This window comes from Bactrocera tryoni, chromosome 4 (genome assembly GCF_016617805.1).
Source record: "Bactrocera tryoni isolate S06 chromosome 4, CSIRO_BtryS06_freeze2, whole genome shotgun sequence".
Lineage (NCBI taxonomy): Eukaryota > Metazoa > Arthropoda > Insecta > Diptera > Tephritidae > Bactrocera > Bactrocera tryoni.
In genome coordinates this window covers 71,660,707-71,679,485 of record NC_052502.1, presented here as the reverse complement: position 1 = coordinate 71,679,485, position 18,779 = coordinate 71,660,707, and the positions used below count along the sequence as shown (strand labels likewise).

Sequence of the window (18,779 nt, the reverse complement as noted above, 5' to 3'; positions counted from 1 at the left end):
TACATGGACTTGAGTTTGATCGGATAGCGTGTATGGCAGCTTTATCGTAATGACTGAGTCGATTTAGCTACATTCGTATGCCCGCTCATTTGTCAAAATGCCAGATATCGGACTACTAGAAGCATATGCATACCTATATAATAGGTGGTCAAAAAAGTTTTGCGGTAGTTTTATTCGTCGCATCGGGTCATGCTATACCTTTTTGGAAAGCTCATTTCACGTGCTAACACGTGTTTGATTGATTGTCGTTTCTTTTAAGTCGTTCGTGAGTTGTAGCATCGCAAAAATGGAGCAAAATAAAGAGAAAATACGGCATATTTTACAGTACTACTACGATAAAGGCAAAAATGCATCTCAAGCCGCCAATAAAATTTGTGCAGTTTATGGACCCGATACAGTTTCCATTTCCACCGCATATTGATGGTTTCAACTTTTCGTTCTGGTATAGAGGTGGTCGAAGATGCGCCACGCTCCGGAAGGCCTGTCGTCGAAAATTGCGATAAAATCGCTGAATTGGTCGAAAGAGACCGGCATAGTAGCAGCCGTAGCATCGGTCAAGAGCTGGGCATGAGTCATCAAAAATTCGGTCGGTCACATTTATGTCAAATTTCATGTCAAAATATTCATTAGTGTTTGAGATACGTGTCGTTTTGTGAGCTGCTAAAAGTGAGTTTTTCGTTTTTTGCGATGTCGAAATTTGTTGAGCAAAGAATTTGCATTTAATTTTGTTTACGGAATCAATTTTCTGATGCGGATACGTTGAGAATGGTGCAGAAAGCCTTTGGTGATGAGGCTATGTCTAAAAAAAATGTTTATAAGTGATATAGTGAGTTTCAAGCCGGCCGTGAACGTGTCGAAGACGAAGAGCATCCAGGGCGACCATAAACCTCAACCGACGAAGCTCACGTTCATTAAATCAAAGATATGATGTTGAAAAACCGTCGATTAACAATTAGAGGCCTTGCTGATGAAGTTGGCATATCGAAAGGCTCAGCCAATACCATTTTGAAGGATCTTTTGGGCCTCAAGCGCGTCAAATCTCGACTGGTACCGAAAACATTGAATTTTTTGGAAAAAAGGCGTCGCGTCGAGGTCATGTTGACTGTTTTCTTCGATTATCGTGGTGTTGTGCATTATGAATTCCTTCCAACCGGTCAAACAGTCAACAAGGAATATTATTTGAACGTTATGCGTCGTTTGCGTAACGCTATGCGCCTAAAAAGGCCGAAATTGTGGAAAGACAATTCTTGGTTTTTACACCACGATAATGCACCATTCCATACTGCCCTCGTAATTCGTGATCATTTCGCCAAAAACTCAGCCCATATCGTTCACCGCAACCACCGTATTCACCTGATCTGGCGCCGTGCGACTTCTGGCTGTTCACCAAGCTCGAAAGACCGCTCCGGGGACACTGTTTTTATACGATAGAAGAGATTCAAGCCGCAGCGAAGACGGAACTGAAGGCCATCCCGGAAAGTGACTACAACCAGTGTTTCGAAGATTGGAAAATCCGTTGGCATAAGTGCATTGCATCGGTAGGGGATTACTTTGAAGGGGATGAAATTGATTTTGAAGAAAATATGGTCCTCGACGTTTCCTTCCTTACTTTTTTATGACTCAAACTCTCCAGAAATATTGATTTCGTTTAATACCCCGAAAAATTTGGTTTTGTCGTATAGTGTTATGCTTGCTTACAAATATTAGTGCATATTGCGGTTTGAAGTTTATCAAGAAAAGTAGTTCTAGCAAAAAGTTAAACAAATTAAAAACGAATAAATATAATTAAGATACAAATATTTTGCAGCTAATATGTATATGAATAAGATCTCGATTATGGAAGCATAGCAACAAAAACCAAAGTATACACCGGCTACGAACGTCATCAGTCGTCAACAATATCAGTCAAACAAATTCACAAGCAAAGCGGCGCTACTACATACGCACTTGGGTGTGTTTGTTTTATGCATTACATATACCACTGTGAAGCTACTATACTATATATGTATGTACATACGTACAGTGGCAACGAACACGGTGATCGTGTGACAAGATCGTTGAAAAACGCTTTGCTAAGCCGATTTGATGAAACGACAATGGACTTCGCAGACGTCAAACTTTAGCCCGTGATCAGCACATTTTCCACGAACAAAAATACATACATAAGTATATTTACACATATATGAGTTATATGCTATAAATGCCTCTTAAATATTTGTATATAAATATCGATTGATGATGGGCGTCGATTTAGCGGAAACAAATACGATAAGCACAAAGCGTCCGTCCTGCTGTTAGTGTTAGCCCAAAGTCACATTTTTGGCATAATTTCATAATTTCTTACGTTGGGACGCCAAATTTAATTAGGCCAAACACAAGCAGCCAAGCAACGGTGAGTTTTTATCTCCCATTTGCAGCGGGCGATAAAATGTTGCTCATGTTGCTATGGCTTGGCAGTAGCTGCTCGTGTTTTTGTTGTGAAGTGAGTGACATTCCTAAGTGATTGGGAATTTTAAATATGCAAATACGTATGATACATAAGAGCGTGTTGGCTAAACGATGGCGTAGCAGTCTAATGAGCAAAGCGTTCCAAACTGGCAGAACAGGTGCGTGAAATTAACTCAAAAAAAGTCAAAATCAAAAGTGGTATACATAACAAATATATGTAGAACAAAAAAAAGGGTAAAGAACGCGCAGATATAATAAGTGAAACTTTTTCAATAAAGAACAAGAGAAATCGTTAAATATAGCTATTTGCCATAGTCATCCGATCTCAACGGTTCCGACAAGTGAGTAACATCTGGAGGAGAAAACGACATGTCCAAATTTTCAGATCGATATCGCGTATATGTAAACAGACAGACAGGGAGACGGACACGGTTAAAACATGGTATAGAAGATCAATCAGTGAGTATAAAATATGTATTGAACATATGTATGTACATACATACATAATATGTATCGTATATAAAAAATCGTACTTTTTATCATTTCAACTCAATAACGAAAATTCTTACTAAAAAGTATGACGATATGCATGTAATGTTTGTGAAACCGGGTTGCTCATAAAACCTTGCGCTACTTGTGACTTAAATAAGAATCTGCTATGCGAAACGCTTGCGATATACACGTCAGTGCGAATCAAACCTTATAATACATAGAATACTTATACAATGGAAATTTACATTGCGACGCGGTTTGACGTCATTCTGAATCAAGAGAACAATATGGTTACATACACTTAAAGAAATACTTTTAAAATTTCAAAACAAAAAATGCGACAATTCAATGAAGTTTCTCAGTGGAAAAAATAATTCAAAATTAATTTGATAAAAAAATATATTATTAGCTGAAGAAGTAATCTTATACATACATACATATGTACATAGTATGTATATTTGTTACATGCTAACAACAAAAAACAACTCTGTCTATTTTTTTAGTACCACATAACAATTTTAAAACTGAAAATATTACAAAAATTATGAAGAAAATTTATATTTTTTTGAAAACTGAAAAATTTACAAAAATTTCGAAATTAAAAAAAAATTGTCAACACTAATAACAAAACCTTAAGCAAATGAAACCCTGCCTACTTCCTTGAAGTGCCATACAAATTTAAAAACTGAAAAAATTTTGAAAATTTTGAAAATTTAAAAAAAATATTTTTTTCAATACTATGAAAAGCAAATTAAACCCTGGATGTTTTATTTTGCTACCATGTAGTACCAAAAAATTTCAAAAACTGAAAATTTTCAAAAATTTCGAAATTAAAAAAAATTGTTTATACTAATAACAAAACCTTAAGCAAATGAAACCCTGCCGGTTTGCTTTTACTACCTTGTACTGCCATAAAAACTGAAAAAATTGGAAAAATTTTGAAAATTTAAAAAAAATATTTTTTTCAATACTATGAAAAGCAAATTAAACCCTGAATGTTTTCTTTTACTACCATGTAGTACCAAAAAATTTCAAAAACTGAAAATTTTCAAAAATTTCGAAATTAAAAAAAAAATTGTTCATACTAATAACAAAACCTTAAGCAAATGAAACCAAAAAAAATCAAAAAGTGAAATTTAGAAAATGCAACTCGCTACATTGTGTCTACAAAAAATTCCAAATTTTACACAAATATTTTAAAAAAATCAACAATATGAGAAAAGTTCTATATGTTTAACCTTAAGCAAAAGCATTCTTACATATTTCCTTAACTACTATAAAATTACTAAAAAAAACAAAAAAAATTTAAAAAATTACTTAATTTTACATAAATACATGCTTTCAAAAATATACATATTCTAATCTTAATACTAACATTTTTTGAATCCAACCTTTCTGTAAGTTTACAGTATTGAAAAAATTACAACAATTTGAGGAAGCTCATATCCGGTGTATAGTACACTTTAGCACGTTCGTGGGCAAATGTTTAAGGCTTAAAAGTCTAATAGGCATTTAACTGGCTATTTAAATGCTTCACTGCGCGACCAGTAGCGCCGAAAATGGATACATTTATATAAGCACAATTAAGCAATGTGAATAAAGGAAAAAGTTTTAAAGTAAAAAAATATAGGTATTAAAAAACAACTATCAAAAAATTATTGAACTCATTTAGCAAGAAAAATAAAATTAGCAAGAAAAATAAAATAAGCAAAAAAAAAATATTAATAATAATGAGATTACTACAACAAAAATAAACGCAAGTATTAGTTTTTGTAAGGCTCAACATATTCTTTCTTTTGTTTTTAATTTACCTAGAAGCGAATACAAAAGCACACGTTTATATATGTAAATGAAATATTAAAAACAACAAAAAAGAAGGTCGTTTTGTATTATATGTATATACCCATAAATAAATATATAGATACATATACATACATATATAAATATACAAAAACAAATCTTTGTTTTCATTGGGAAGACAGGAATGTTCACAAGCAGCTATGTACTCACTTATATAAACATAAAAGTATAATTGTGTTATGTCCAAACATACATACATATGTATATGTACATTGTTAAAATATACAAATATTTAAAATACATATTTATGCGTATTAAAAATATATGATATGCTAAAAATATGAATATATCTTACTGATCCTAAATAGTTAATTCAGGCTAAAAATATAATAATTATATCACATATGTATACTACATATAGCTTTTTATATAAGAATGTACATACATATATACATATGTAAGCGAATAGCAGCACATAAACAAATCTAGATATATGTATATATGTACATATTCACTAAGTATATACATATGTATTAAAAATTCAAATTCTATATAGGACCGCCTCAAGAGCTTTTAGGTTTCCAAGAGACATTAAAAACAAACATATTATTTGTTCATTGAAAACAAAAAAGGTGTTCGATTAAAAATTTGAAGTAAAATAAAAATTTCGAAAATATATCCACTTATGAATTTCAAAAACCGTTGTGTTTGCATTGTACATCAACATCAATTTTCGGATAGTATTCTAAAATATAGTAAATATTTCGAAAATATATGCACTTGTGATTTTCAAAAAACCAAATTTCAAAATCAAGTCCCTGTAAGGAAAACTTTTTTTTTACAAGGTATCTGCGCAAAATATGCTAAGAATTATTGCCGAATGCAAAGGTAAATCTGCGAACAAATTGTTCAGATCGGGCAACTATAGCATACAGCTTTTTTTGAAAACAATAAACACACTCAAGTTTTCTGCACAGTATTTGCTTGTCTTTGCCCTAGTAGCTAGCTAAAACACTCCAAAACATTTTTTTTTATAGATTCCAAATCATAAGTAAAATCTTTCATAAGCAACTCAAAAATATCGCGTTAGTAAAGATTACCACAAAATAGATACAGAAAATTCATCATACACAACAATAAAAACAATAAAGAACATTTAAAAAAATTACAAACAAATAACAGTCATAAAAGCAACAAAGTAAAAGTAACAAAAGTATACGTTTGTATATATGTACATGTGTATGTATGTACATATGTACATATACACATATAAACATGTATATTAGAAGTATATTGACGTATGTTTGCGCTTCTAAAGTTCTAATAATTTTTATAAGCAAAAAGTAACGTACTTTTTCGTTAGATCGGCCATTTTGTAGGCGCCACTGCCGCTGCCCGTAGCCGCGTTTAAGTTCTGTATTTGTTGTAATTTCATTTAATTTTTATTTTGACGTTTATTTACTTTATTGTCGCTTGCTTTCGTGTTTAGCGACGCGTTTGTTTATTTTCTCTACGCTGACTTCTTACTTGCATCCGTTGCGCTTTTGAGCACTTTTTGTGTTTCGCTTTAATATTTTAATTTTTTTATAAATATTTATTATACGCTTTATTATTTTAATTAATTTTTTTATTAAATTTTTACACACTCGTCTTCAGTTGTATTTGTAATACAATAACAAAGTATCGCTGTTGATTTTTTTGCACTTTGGGTGTAAGTATGTGTATATTTGCATTTGTAGTTGTATATTAATAGCGCAACAACAGTAATAACTACTACGCTAACGTCGTCGAACCAACGAACTTATAGTATTGTATTGTATTGAATTGAATTGTTTTGTAAAAGAATGTATAAGAATGCACTGAGAAAAATTAGACTGCAGCATGTCGCGTAAAACGGTGACGATATCGCCCGCCGCTCGTGCTTGTACGCAAACAAGCAAATGTTGAAAGCATTTAAAAATTACATACTCGTACACGAAGACAAAACGGCGATTTGTGTGTGTGGCCCCGAAGTGCGGTGGAAAATCGCAAAGGCAGGAAAGCTGAAGGCTGCAGCCTGCAGGCGTTTGACGGCGACCCACTCGCATACACAACTACGCATATACAATGTGCGCTCGCCCAGCACCTCCTCGTTTGCTGACTAAACGACGAGTGAGTTGTCACATATACACATGCGCGTGTGTGTGTTTTGTTACATACATATAATAAAAGCCTTCGCGAAAATAAAGAAATTTTTCAGCACTTTTTCTTAAGATTGCAAAGTTTTGCACTTTTTTTTTTACTATTTTACAAAGCTTAATTTTACGCGTGGAGTTTTCTAAAAATGTGTGGGCACTTTAAAATATTCGCAAATATTTTCTAATTGGCGACAACACTATCGCGAAAATAAAATTTAAATTTTGTAGTTTAAAACTTTTTGCAAGTACCTTGTTTTTCATACTGTTTTAGCAAAATTTTGTGCACTTGAAACACTTTTCATTATTCAACTATAAGCTTTTGAAACTTTTTCACTGAAAATTTCAAATTTGAACGCGACAACAACTGACGCGGCGTTTGCTTGCGTACTGAAAGTGTGCGGCTGGGTTAGACTGGTCGCCACTGGCTGACAGGCTGGCCTGGTCTGCTCTGCAACGCTGCCGCGTTTGCTGACTACATCGACGACGGCGCCAACAACACAACGCTTTGTCGTGCTGTGCGATGTGATATGATACCCACTGCCGCGGGAGCGGTGAGATGGCGCTGTTGCTCTGGCATAAAGCACAAGGTAAATTTTGTTTTGTTGACGGCGTCGCTGTCGACGTTGACGCCGCAGTAATAGTAGCCGACGCACGAGTAACGAATACAGCAATGCGAGAAAAGCACCGAAGAAATGAGGCAATGAAATATATCAAGAACAACAATTCGTATAATACATACATATGTACCTATGCATTTTTGTACATGTGTATGTAGAGTGGCGACGCTTTTGATAGTCGCTACAAATTTGTTGCTGTTTTTAAGTTAGATAACGTGTGCGCGTGTGTGAGCGAGTGAAAGAAAGTAAAAAGCGTAATTTTAGCTGCATGTGTGTGCTAGGTAACGCACTGATGCTCTAAAATTTGTTTAAAAATAATAAAAATAAAAGCTTCTGGAGCAAAATCTATAGCTGCTGAGAGTACATAGCAGAGAGCAACCAACAACTTGCAGCAGAAATAAAAGAGATTTCGACTGCGTATGCAAATGACAACATGCGGCCGGCTATTGTATTATTTTTACTTCTACTCAGTCAAACTAAAAAACAACGTGAACTTCGGTTGCACCGAAGCTTTATTTCACTTCTTCATCTATGCCACTTTTTGTGAAAATATTTTCTTAAACAAAACACTTTACATACAGAAACTTGATTTCGATCGTTCAGTTTGTTTGGCAGCTACGTACATATGTATATGCGACTATACAGTACCGATAACGGCAGTTCCGAGAAATAAGCAATTTCTTAGAGAAAAAAGCAGGTGTGCAAGGTTTCAGATCGATATCTCAAAAACTGCGGTACTAGTTCGCAAATAGACAGACGGACATGGCTAAATCCACTCAGGGTATAATATGTATAGTGAGTAGTGCAGTGAAATGCCGAACATAACAAATAAAAGCACAAATTCAACGCAGCAGTGTGCAAACGCGCCGAAAGAGCAAGAGAGTCGCAGAAAAGTAATGCAGTAAGAGTGCAAAGTACAAAACACAAGAGTGTATTGAAAACGGAAAAAATTGCAATATAGAAGAGTAGCGCTTTGACTTCGTGCTTTATACGCTCCAATTCGTTAGAAAAATAAATAAGTTAGCGTCTTATTATTAACAATGACACATATACACAGACACGCGGTACGCACATACATATGTATCTGAGTAAGAGAAAATGCATAGTAATGAAAATACTAGAAAAATGGTAAAAGCAACGGTATTTTATAGAGAATAATAGTCAAAAACGAATTGCTGACTCACTACCATAGTCATGCGCAGCAAGTAAAGAGCAGAAAAATTTTAAACCGGCAAAAAATTTAAACAAAAGTTTTTGAAACCACACACTGCCTTAACAAACACATACACATACGCTACAAACACAACAAATAATGGCGAACAAACCAATGCAAAATCAGCAACAGCGAATCAACAGCTATAAACAAATATAGTGTGAGGCATAAACAAGAGTTGACAAGCTTTTTGTGTGTATACATATATAAATGTAGTTGTGCAGGTATACAAAGCGTTACGCTCTCACCAATACATAAGCGCACAACACAGGCTTGCAAATTTTTGCATGGCGTACAAGAACAAATATGTCAACAACATTGGAAAGCTTGCGCTCAAATAATGCTAAAAAAGCAACAAAAATTAAAATATGAGCATGAGCAACAAAAACAAATACTACCACAAGCGCACGTACAATATAACAATAAATGTAACAACAATAACAAAAAAACGTTTGATTGCAATATAAACGAAGTAAACTAATAGTACACACGAATGCGAATTGTTGTAATAGTGCGATGCGACGTCAAATAGGCGCATAACAAAAGCAAATGAGCGACAAACGGCGGTATCAGAAGAAATACAAAAAAAATATATGTATATACATAAGTAATACAATAAATGCGCTTATGTTCTTGATATACATATATACATATGTATATATGTATGTACACATACGCGTTAATTCAAATATGTATATGTGCATAAATAAAAACTAAAACAAAATTAATTAATTACATGATTAGAAGATGAATTTTAAAAATGTTTTTATGTTTATAAAAGCATTAGCCTTTTCACACAATTAAGGCGAATGGTAAGGCATACAAATTGTTTAAATGTTTTACGTACATACATACATACATACATACATATGTATGTACATTAGGTATGTATTATTGAACCACTAATCAACGCACTGTTAACTGTTGTGCATACTTCTACCGCATGCCCACTCGATGTCACACCATACAGACTCGTATACTGTCAACAACCCTGTTGTAGGGCGCCATTTTCATTGTAGAGCCCTAACTGAGGCAAAAATGTAATTTAACACAGGATCCATTTGTTTCTAACATTAGCGAAATTATCAACAAAAGTGCATTAAAATATTTAATTTACATAATTGCAAACGTATGCATGTTTGTATGTAAAGTGTTTTGCTGATTTTTTCTCTAAAAATAATAAAGAGAATGCTTTAACGAGTTCCAGTCACGAAAGGTAAACGTTAACATTCTAGCGTTATTATGATTGATAACTAAATTAAGTTATCGAAAGTCGATAACAAGCAGTTGAGTGATTAGAGATTAATATGTGAAGGGGTTGCAGCATATTTATTTATTTAATACTTATCTACAAAAAATGTATGTGGAGTGTCAAAAAATTAATTAGTAAGGTGCAGAGTTGCAAATGATACGTTTAAAAAATAATTCAATTAACATAATTATGCAAATATTACATAAACTCAATGTACATATGTATGTATGTACATATGTATGTATATCCGATATTTTTTTCATGTATACATATGTACATATGTATATAAGTTGATTTTAGCCCATAAATTCGACAGATTAGTAGCTCACCGTATTGTAATGCCAAATTATCAACTTTTTTTTTTACAAAATTAAACATTTTATATACTAATATGTGTATATACATACATACTTATTTATGTAGATCCATAGATGGCACCAAATATAAAACTCAAATTTTCGTAACCACAAAGATGACAAAGTTTTTGTTATTTTTGCTGTACTTTGCTCATTGCTACGTATGTACATACATGTGTTTGAATTTGAAGCGCTGGATGACTTATTTAACTGCGATATGACTATTTTTAGTCGCAGACTGTGCCGTCAATGCAAGCTACAGATACCTGCGAAAATGGAATGCAAAAAAATAAATACCGAATAATATGCAGTCAACAGCAGCTGAGCAGATTGCAGCAGCCGCCGCCACCGCCGCAGTGTCAACCAACTGTCTGACATGCAACTTAGTATGTGTCACTGTAGACTGGCAGCCAAACAGGGCGTATACGTAACTTGGTCGGGCGGTGACAATGCAAACGCTGAATTTCTGACTTGTCATGCAGCTGTGCATTGTATGTGTACACAGCGCACCAATACATATATACATACATGCGTAATATGCACTATATGTGTACGGTAAAATCTGTTATAATAATAATTTTGTTTACTTCTTTGTCTTATCAGCAAATTTCAGTTATATTTAATTTGTTGTTTGTACTCTATGCGTTTGTAGAATACTAAAGTGTCTTTTGGCTATGTATAAGTGTGACCTATTTTCCAACAAGACGGCACACATATCAACATATGAATTTGAACATATTTGTCTAATTGCTGTGCAATAAATTAAAATAATTAAAAAATAATTAACTCATTTAATAATTGCTTGTTGTACTTGTATTCACGCATCATCATACCATCACCGAATGATTTCTCACTCGTCGTTGACTGCCGCTTGTCGGCTGATCAAATGTTTATTTGTGTGACATTGACGTGTTTGGCTTCGGTTAGCGGAAAGCGAAACGTCAGCCCGGTAGTGGCACTAGGCAAAAATGTGACAAATGGTGAAATTGTTGTTAGTTGCAATGGTACAGCAAACATCGAAATAAACAAGAGCATGTGCTTTGATTTTATAATGCATTATGAATTGCCTGCGATTGCTATAGGTAATAGTTAGGAAAATTTTGAAATAGCCACATAAAGGCTTTGTTTTTTTTCCAAAAGAAATGTTACATACATATATAAGAAAGAGAAGTTTATGGAATATTTTTGTGTGAGGTCAAAAGATCAATCTGCTTTAGGTTCGGGTATGAAAAAATTATATTTCAGTATGTCTCTTTAATATTTTATTTACAATTATTTTATTTTTATGGTTTTAAATAGAACACAATTGTTTAATTATGCGAAAAACTTAACTATTTCTTATTTAATTTGTATTCGCTATTATGATGTCTATGTACATAGGTCAATATTACATTTTTAAATTTGTGAAAAAAAGTAAAAAAAAACACAAAAATAAATAATAATAAAATGAAAAAAAAAAAAAAAAAAATAAAAAAAAAAAAAAAAAAAAAAAAAATAAATAAAAAATAAATAAAAAAAAATAAAAAATAAAAATAATAAAAAAGGTAAAATATATTGTATGCAACAAAGTAAAAAAATCATTACAAAAAATATATTTCATGAAAATCTTGCAAAGTGACTTTTGACATGGTAGCTATAGTGGTCCGATATCCACAAAAACTATCCTGTTCAACGTATAAAAATAACTCCAAAATTGGTTTATGCTGATAGCTAAATCGCATTATTCGTAGGAAAGTGCAGCTTAACGACAAGAAAGCAGTCATAGATAACAAATATCGATAGCATATTAGCTTTGTACACACTGACATAACGATTATTATATACGGAAGTAAGTGTTTCTAATTGTATAACACTAATACATATGTAAGTAAATATTTATAGTATGCGTATAGAACATTAACTTTATATAGTTTGTATATACATATGTATGTTTGTTATATTTATCAGCGCTGCTAGACTGACACTACAACGCTTAGTTTGTAGGGCAAACATGCATAGATACATATGTATGTACATATGTATGTAAACAGATTGCAAATAGCCGCGAAAAAATCACATGAGACTCGTGACTGTTATAAATACACATAATGGCATTTGAACAATACATATGCTCAGTTCGAATGCAAGCCGAACACTCATGTGCGGAACCACGAGACTTTAATATTTTTGCAGTAGCCGTTGTAATTGTTGTTGCACCGTAATTTGGTTTATTTTTATGCCAAAAAATCTGAAACTGAATCAACTCACAATATATCAATGCTTTGGGTTAATAGCTAATGGGATAAAAGTGAATAGAAATTTGGTTAGTTTGGGCGAAGCACCGAAACTTTAATACACTTCACAAATGTTTTCTTATAGCGTGAAAGGGTATAAAAAGATATTTATCTTGATTTTCAACGGTCAGTTTGTATGACAGCTACTTATATGCTATAATTGGACGATCTGAATTATGACCCATGCAAAATTTCATAGATATACATACATATGTATTTTCAAATAAAGAAGTCTTTCATACAAGACCTTGATTTTGTATGACAGCAATATGCTATAGTGGCCCGATATCAGTGATTCCAACAAATGACCGTTTCCTGAGGATAAAAACAGGTGTGCTGAGATACCGAAGACAGTATATACATATGTATGTACGTATTGTAATGGGTTGTCAAAAAAGTCTTGCGGTATTTTCGCTAGTTGGCGCTGAAAGCGCGTAGTTCTAGTTTTATTCGTCGCATCGGGTCATGCCATACCTTTTTGAAAAGCTCATTTCACGCGCTAACACGTGTTTGATTGATTGTCGTTTCTTTTAAGTCGTTCGTGAGTTATAGCGTCGCAAACATGGAGCAAAATAAAGAGAAAATACGGCATATTTTACAGTACTACTACGATAAAGGCAAAAATGCATCTCAAGCCGCCAATAAAATTTGTGCAGTTTATGGACCCGATACAGTTTCCATTTCCACCGCACAACGATGGTTTCAACGTTTTCGTTCTGGTGTATAGGTGGTCGAAGATGCGCCACGCTCCAGAAGGCCTGTCGTCGAAAATTGCGATAAAATCGCTGAATTGGTCGAAAGAGACCGGCATAGTAGAAAAAAATAAATAAATAAAATTCAATAAAAATACTGCAAGACTTTTTTGACAACCTATTATGTATGTATGTATGTATATGTAGGTATATTTTGTCTGGGGTCTCCGAAATTCCTTTTGAGTGTTACAAATTTCGTGTTCAGGGTATAATAAGCGAAAGCGTCAACTGTTGGCCAACGATCAGCAGTGGTATGGATGACAGAACACGCTGTGATGAGATGTGGCGATGCGAGTTGTTGTCGTTGCTGTTGTTGGCACATTTTCCTAGCCACATACAAACATATGCATGTATGCCGTTTGCTTGGTGGCGTAAGAATTGTTCGGAAAAACGTTGAAAAGAAACAAATAAGACAAGCCTTAGCAACTGCAAATGCTACATCAGATGTGCACACATACATACATACATACATATGTATGTATGTAAATGTTTCTAATAATAGCCAGCTGTGTTGCAAGCAACAGACGTTGTTGAAATGTAGAAGAAATCAATAATAACTCAATGCAACGACAACAATTAAGTTGGCGTTGTGGGGAGAAACAACAAAAAGACATGAGTGTAAGTAAGTAATCAGCGTCACGTAAGAGACGCTGACAGACAAAGAAAGTGTAGCAGATTTGTATATGGTACACTTATCGTATAGGTTCATATATATATACATATGTACCACCAAGCTGACCGAACGACCGCCCAGTGCTGTAGTAGCCGACCGCATGTGGTATACTAAGTTGTATATGGAAGGAGAACACTGCAGCAGGGGGTGCACCTGAAATTTTGGAATTAGATTAGAAATAGTGAAAACTGGCGACCCCAACACTCTTGCCAACAAGAGCGCAACAGCCGTAACAAAAGTTGTGCCAAGCTTATACAACATTTCAGCTTTTATTAAGCATGTTCCACAATTTTTGGCGGCAAAGTCACTATTAATGGAGAGTCATTGACTAGAGTATTAGCGAAGATGCTGAAGAGGTGGTGGGGAAAATCAGTTAGAGGGGAAAAAACAACTAGAAGCGTACTTGATTGTCACTTGTGCTTCTCGAGTTGATTAAAAGCAACTTTTAGGGTTGTCTTGATGCGCTAAGAACGTTTTTTTTTGTGGAGAACGGAAACTGAAAACTTGAAAAATCGTAAATTGCAACCTGAAATTAGATTATTTATATAATTTTGAACGTTAATTTACATAAATTCACAATAATTGAGGATCACACGTAGTGTGGAATTTTGAAAAATTATTTTCTTGCCTATTTCGATAGTTTATACCTTTAAAAATAACATCTCACAATTTCAAATCGTTATCTCAAACATTTTTTGGGTTACAAGCTTCTCAAATGTAGCCGCTTAGTGTATTCTTAAAATATTTACAATTATAGCAATTAAATTTAAAAAAAAAATGACACTAGTTGTTTTTTTAATTCCCAAAAATTGTCAGGTCAGGTATGACCCCTTAAGGGGTTACATTGGTTTCACAGTTTCAAAAAATCGAAAATTTTTTTTAGTCTTATTAAATTCTATAACATCTCTAGAATATTGTCCTAAATTTTCAAGTTGATCCGACCAATAGTTTCGGAGATACAGCCTTGAGAACCTGTGCGGTCGCAGCTAGCTAGGCTAAGTGCGGCGCCTTTAAACGCGTTTTTCTCAAAACTATGTTTTCAAAGTCGGTTGTCAAGATTTCGCGCGAACTACTCAACCGATCTTGATGAAATTTTACATAGGTCTTCAAGATATCATTTACAAGGTCTTGAATGAAGGATTATTTTTTTTAATTACAACTATTTAAAAAAAATGTCGAGAAATTTTCATCGAAATTTGCATTTTTTTATAAAAACGTTCCTTACCTAGTTTATTGTCTTTACTAAAACATGTATTTTTTATTTTTATTTCAGATTATCCTTTTTTCCGAGGGACTGCCGGAAATGGCGTCGTAATGACTGTCATTTTGATATTTTTTTTTCAAAATTTTACAAAATGTTTATTAAATATGAGTTTTTTAAATAAAAAAAAATTTCTTTAAAATATTTCATTTTTTATATGTAAAAAAAAATATTGAAAAAAGGTCGTTTTTTGCCCGAGGAAACCCATGTAACCCCTTAATATCGGGATAAAGTCAAAATTGTAGTTAATTAATTGAATTGTCATAAGTCTAATTGTCAACGTCAGTTTGACAGTTCGCCAATAAAAAAAGTCAACGTGTTCATGAACTGTCAAAAATGAAAACTGACATTGCGATTAAAAATCCAATTTAAAATAAAACCCCGAGTAACCGGTACGGTATGTTTTTCGATTTTTTTTTTTCATTCGAAACAAGTTCAAGGAAGTTCATGCCAATTTTTATACAAAATTAAAAATAACAAAAGTATTTTAATGCAAATTAAAGCCAACAGAAGGCAGAGGTGCGAGAGGCACAGTATGTAACAATGTTGTCATTAAGTGCAATGCATTCGTCTAATTGCGTCCATATGTATGTTTGTGTATGTATGTATTTGGTTTTTATTTTAACTAATAGAGTTGTTCTTCTATGCTCAGTGCAGCTGTTGCTGGCGTCTTAAAAGAGCGCAGCGTCCGTAAAACAGCAGGCAGCAGCAACGTATTGCCAACAATATAACGGCACACGGGGTTGCTAGGCAAGCATGCATGCATGTATGTATGTATGTATGTGTTTTCTAGTGCTTAGTTTAGATTTTTCATTTAATTAAGGCTATAAATACTGGCAACTTGCTTTTTGGCTTAATAGAAAATGTTTAAACTAATTTTGTCTTACTTAAAAATTTAAGCATTAAGCTTTAATTTTGCTAAATAAGATTACGCCAGAAACCAGGAAATAGGTAGGAATAATAATTAGAAAAAACATTAAATATACATTTAAAAACTTATAGTCAGCTATATTTTTTTTTTTTAAATAATGTATGTATTCCAATTTTCTGCTTAATATATTGTATTTTTTATGCATTCATTTTAATAAAGCAATTTGATTTTTGTTTCTCGTATTTGAAGTCTCAAAACTTTAACAGAACCGATGGTTGTAGTGAGAGGGCAAAATAAAATTATTATAATTACTTTATGGAAAATCTAGTTGAAATATAATAATAGGTTGTCAAAAAAGTCTTGCGGTATTTTCGCTAGTTGGCGCTGAAAGCGCGTAGTTCTAGTTTTATTCGTCACATCGGGTCATACTATACCTTTTTGGAAAGCTCATTAGTTCTAGTTTTATTCGTCACATCGGGTCATGCTATACCTTTTTGGAAAGCTCATTTCACGCGCTAACACGTGTTTGATTGATTGCCGTTTCTTTTAAGTCGTTCGTGAGTTATAGCGTCGCAAACATGGAGCAAAATAAAGAGAAAATACGGCATATTTTACAGTACTACTACGATAAAGGCAAAAATGCATCTCAAGCCGCCAATAAAATTTGTGCAGTTTATGGACCCGACACAGTTTCCACTTCCACCGCACAACGATGGTTTCAACGTTTTCGTTCTGGTGTAGAGGTGGTCGAAGATGCGCCACGCTCCGGAAGGCGGTCGTCGAAAATTGCGATAAAATCGCTGAATTGGTCGAAAGAGACCGGCATAGTAGCAGCCGTAGCATCGGTCAAGAGCTGGGCATGAATCATCAAAAATTCATTTCAATTTCAATAAAAAAAAAAATTCAATAAAAATACCGCAACACTTTTTTGACAACCCATTATTATAATTTTTTTAATTTTAATTTAATTGTTTTTTTTTATCTCAACTCCATATTTTTCCTTTTTTAATTTAACATTATCTAATGTATTTCAAACTTTTTAGCATTTACTACTTCTAATTTATTCTAAATTTTTAATTATACCCTGAACAGGGTATATTAAGTTTGTCACGAAGTTTGTAACACCCAGAAGGAATCGTCGGAGATCCTATAAAGTATATACATATATAAATGATCAGTATGTCGAGCTGAGTCGATTTAGCCATGTCCGTCTGTCTGTCTGTCCGTCTGTCTGTATATATACGAACTAGTCTCTCAGTTTTTAAGATAGCGTTTTGAAATTTTACAAACGGCATTTTCTCTTCAAGTAGCTGCTCATTTGTCGGAACGGCCGATATCGGACCACTATAACATATAGCTGCCATATAAACTGAACGATCGGAATCAAATGCTTGTATGGAAAACTTTCACATTTGACAAGATATATTCACGAAATTTGGTATATGTTATTTCCTAAGGCAACAATGTAATTTCCGAAGAAATTGTTCAGATCGGTTAACTATAGCATATAGCTGCCATACAAACTGAACGATCGGAATCAAGTTCTTGTATGGAAAACTTTCACATTTGACAAGATATATTCACGAAATTTGGTATATGTTATTTCCTAAGGCAACAATGTAATTTCCGAAGAAATTGTTCAGATCGGTTAACTATAGCATATAGCTGCCATACAAACTGAACGATCGGAATCAAGTTCTTGTATGGACAACTTTCACATTTGACAAGATATATTCACGAAATTTGGTATATGTTATTTCCTAAGGCAACAATGTAATCTCCGAAGAAATTGTTCAGATCGGTTAACTATAGCATATAGCTGCCATACAAACTGAACGATCGGAATCAAGTTCTTGTATGGACAACTTTCACATTTGACAAGATATATTCACGAAATTTGGTATATGTTATTTTCTAAGGCAATAATGTAATTTCCGAAGAAATTGTTCAGATCGGTTAACTATAGCATATAGCTGCCATACAAACTGAACGATCGGAATCAAGTTCTTGTATGGACAACTTTCACATTTGACAAGATATATTCACGAAATTTGGTATATGTTATTTTTTAAGGCAACAATGTAATCTCTAAAAAACTTGTTTAGAACGGATTACTATAGCATATAGCTTCCATACAAACTGAACACATAGTTACTAACAGAAATGCACCTGTGAAGGGTATTTAGCTTCGGTGCAACCGAAGTTAACGTTTTTTCTTGTTTTCATTTATTTTTATCTAATATATTTAAAATTTAATTTACTGTGATAAGACTTGCACGCTTTATACCGATTCAAGGTGAATATACATGTACATTTCCTCAGTTCAGTTCTCATTTACCACCGGTAACTAGTGAGTATTGCAAAATCAACTACTCGCTGAGAGAAAAAAATTCCTGTCAACAAATAAACTGCAAATGTAAATATGTAGAGAAAATAAACAAACGCAATAATAAACCAAAAACCTTCGAACTTGTGAAAAAAGCAAATTCGTGTGGAAATAGATAAGATAAGCGGGTAAATGAAATAGCAACGGTAGAAGCACTTGAAGCTTGTATATAAATATTGTAAGCAAATGGCGACGAAATACAAATAGT

The 18,779-nt window shown here is 33.4% G+C and overlaps 1 protein-coding gene across 4 annotated transcripts in view; it reads right to left on the bottom strand.

The window, feature by feature from the left end:
• LOC120776082 (putative mediator of RNA polymerase II transcription subunit 26) overlaps positions 1 to 18,779 on the bottom strand; it is a 64,339-nt gene that overhangs the window by 18,080 nt on the left and 27,480 nt on the right. For 2 of the 4 annotated variants that reach the window (XM_040106553.1, XM_040106554.1), the window contains exon 1: positions 6,093 to 6,338. The exons of the other annotated variants lie outside the window; for them this stretch is intronic. In XM_040106553.1, the coding sequence (XP_039962487.1) occupies positions 6,093 to 6,175 (83 nt within the window). In that variant the 5' untranslated portion in view covers positions 6,176 to 6,338. Of the gene's footprint in view, positions 1 to 6,092; positions 6,339 to 18,779 lie in introns of those variants that run through there. 4 annotated transcript variants of the gene reach the window in all.